Source organism: Piliocolobus tephrosceles, chromosome 8 (genome assembly GCF_002776525.5).
Source record: "Piliocolobus tephrosceles isolate RC106 chromosome 8, ASM277652v3, whole genome shotgun sequence".
Lineage (NCBI taxonomy): Eukaryota > Metazoa > Chordata > Mammalia > Primates > Cercopithecidae > Piliocolobus > Piliocolobus tephrosceles.
The window spans coordinates 4,198,307-4,201,240 of NC_045441.1; the positions used below are offsets into that span (position 1 = coordinate 4,198,307).

At 58.1% G+C, this 2,934-nt stretch overlaps 1 protein-coding gene across 1 annotated transcript in view; it reads left to right on the plus strand.

The window, feature by feature from the left end:
- Positions 1–1,744, plus strand: part of PRKAR1B (protein kinase cAMP-dependent type I regulatory subunit beta) — a 168,920-nt gene extending 167,176 nt beyond the window's left edge. Inside the window, exon 11 of the mRNA XM_023188481.2 lies at positions 360–1,744. Coding sequence (XP_023044249.1) covers positions 360–532 — 173 coding nt within the window. The 3' untranslated portion in view covers positions 533–1,744. The remainder of the gene's footprint in view (positions 1–359) is intronic.
- The last annotated feature ends 1,190 nt before the right edge of the window (positions 1,745–2,934 follow it).

The following is a 2,934-nucleotide window of genomic DNA, read 5'->3' on the forward strand; positions in this document are numbered from 1 at the left end:
GGGGGTTGGGGTCCTGAGGGAGGCCTGGGCACACGTGGGCATTCCTGCAGCTGGGGCTCGGGGTCCTGAAGGAGGCCTGGGCACAGGTGGGCATTCCTGCAGGATTGCCCAAAAAAGTGCAGGACAATGCCTAGCTGAACGTGAATTTCAGATAATAAACAATTCATTAGCATAAGTATATCCCAAATAGTTCTCAGGCTATACTCATGCTACAAGTTTGTTTGAAATTCGAATGTGCCTGGCACATCCTACCCTTGAAAGGGAGCCAATTGCTGGGTCCAGGGCGCAGCCTTCCCCTGCTGCGGCGTCAGGACCCCCAGGCCCCCAGGCCAGGCCCTGACCTCTGTCTTCACCCCCAGGGGAGATCGCGCTGCTGCTGAACCGGCCCCGGGCGGCCACCGTTGTGGCTCGGGGGCCCCTCAAGTGTGTGAAGCTGGACCGGCCCCGCTTCGAGCGCGTGCTGGGGCCCTGCTCCGAGATCCTCAAGAGGAACATTCAGCGTTACAACAGCTTCATCTCCCTCACCGTCTGAGCGCAGCCCCCGCCCTGCAGCCGCATCTCCCCATTGTGGTGGCCGTGCCGTGCTCGTCTGTGTCGGGGCCCGGGAGCCGCCGTGTGAGGTGTGGGCCGGGTGGGGCTGGGTCCCGGCAGCCTGAGGACTGCCCCTTCCCCGGAGTCGCGTTTTGGAATAAATAATCACCTTGTGCATTTCCAAATCAGAGGACAAGCGGACAAAGCGCATCCCAAGAGCAAGGAAGGGACAGGCCAGCTTCCTTCCCACACACCTCCCCGGCCGCCTCTGCAGGCTTGTCCTGGGGGGCCCATGCCATCCCTGCCAGTCTCCTGGAGATGCGTGAGGATGAGTCCTGCCCAGAACCAGGCCAGGACGTTGCCCCTGGGGCCTGGAGACCCTGTGAGGTCAGGTCCCCCAGATCGAGGTCCGGGTGTGGGCAAGAGTATGTCCAAGGGGGCTGCCTCCCAGGGGGAGATGAGGCTGAAGAAAGAAGTCGAGGCCCCTCCCGCAAACGTGTGCCCCTGCCCTCCCCACCACATCCCACCGCACCCCCACCTCCCCAGGGGCCCCTGCTGCGGATGCCGGAGTGGGAGAGTCTCTGGGCTGTGAGATTGATCTTGCCTCTAACTGGAGAGGAAGCCGGGCACCGAGACACACGGGGCTCCTGCCTTGGGAGCCAGGGCCGCGGCCGCAGGTAGACCCCGGTAGGGGGGCCGGGCTCGAAGTTCCGTTGGGAGGGGCTGGTGGGACTCCAGCAGCCTGTTCTCACCTTTCTTAGAAAGTCCACCCAGGGTGAGGTGATGTTAGGGAAAAGCAGAAGTCAAGCCAGCCGTGTGCTGCACGCTCCCCAACCCGCCCAACCGACTTGTCCCTTAAATGCGTCTTGGGTCCTGCGGTGATGATGGGAGCCAGCCAGGCCCGAAGGGGTGAGGCCAGTGCAGAGAAGCTTCCCAGGGGGCTCCTGGGTGCCCCGAAAGACAAGTGAGGCCATGCAGTTCACCCGATGTTGCTCCCGTCCCTTGTGTCCTGGGGAAGCTGTCCTTGGTCCGAGGTCACACGTTGCAGCCCCTCCCCTCCTGGCGGTTACGATGCTCGGGGCCCCTCCCCGCCCAGCCCCGGCCACGTCGCCGTGTCCCGCCTGTGCCTGTGGTGTCCTGTGGACCTGTGAGCCCTCCGCCCCTTATCTCTGCTCTGAGTGCTGCATGAACCATTAAATGTGCAATGAAGTACCTCTTCCCGCCTCGGGAGGCCTTGGTCTGAAGTCTTTTGTAGATAAGGGTTTTTTCTTTTTTTTTTTTTTATGGTGCTAAAATACACATAACACAAAAGTTACCATTTTAACCACTTCGAAGTGTCCAGTGCAGCGGCGTTATCCACACCGTGGTGCAGCCATCACCACTGTCCACATCCAGCCCTTTCATCTTCCCAAGTGGAAATTCTGCATCCGTTAAACAGCAGCTCCCGCTTCCAGCCCGAGGAGCCACCTGTCCACCCGCTGTGGCCCTGTGTATCCAGACATTCTCATTTCAACGCTGTCAGTATACATGAGGGTCCATGCTGCCCACCGCCATGTCCCGGTGTGACCAGGTGGACGGGGTCCAGCTCCCTGTCTCTGCACTGCAAGGGTCCACGTCCTGCTGTGGTCCCAGGTGGCCCTGTTCCTTGTGACTGTTTTGTGGGCCCTGACACGGACACCCAGATCCCAAGGCTGCCCCCGGGAGGGGTCAGTGTGTGTCCAGGGCCAGGGTGCCCTCGACCTCTGGATGGGATGGTAAACTCGGGTTCCAAGGGCAGGCCCAGCTCACTCATGCACCTCAGGCCCCCAGGATCTCCTTCAACTGGGCACTGAGGAGGCCTGCAGGAAACATTTCAATAAATAACAGTGAATAAGGGTTGCAGGAGAGAAACTTGGGGAGATTCAGGCTCTGACATCCACAGGCCAAACACAAAGGAACTTTGACCCAAGTCTCACACCTTATGCAAAAATTAACTCAAAATGGATCACAGACTTAAACATAAAACTGTAGGGAAACTGTTCTTGGACTTGACACTGGTCCATGAAAGGGAAATCTGATAAATTGGAATTCATGAAAATTAAAAACTGGCACCTGCAACAGACCTTGTGAAGATGAAAATACGAACCGCAGACTGAGAGAGAAGATTTTCAAACCACACGGATCCCAGAGAAGACTCATACCTAGAATCGATCAAGAACTCTCAAAACTCGGCCGGGCACAGAGGCTCATGCCTGTAATCCCAGCACTTTGGGATGCCGAGGCAGGCGGATCACAAGGTCAGGAGTTTGAGACCATCCCGGCCAATATGGTGTAACCCTGTCTCTACTAAAAATACAAAAAAATTAGCCAGGTGTGGTGGCACATACCTGTAATCCCAGCCACTTGGGAGGCTGAGGCAGGAGA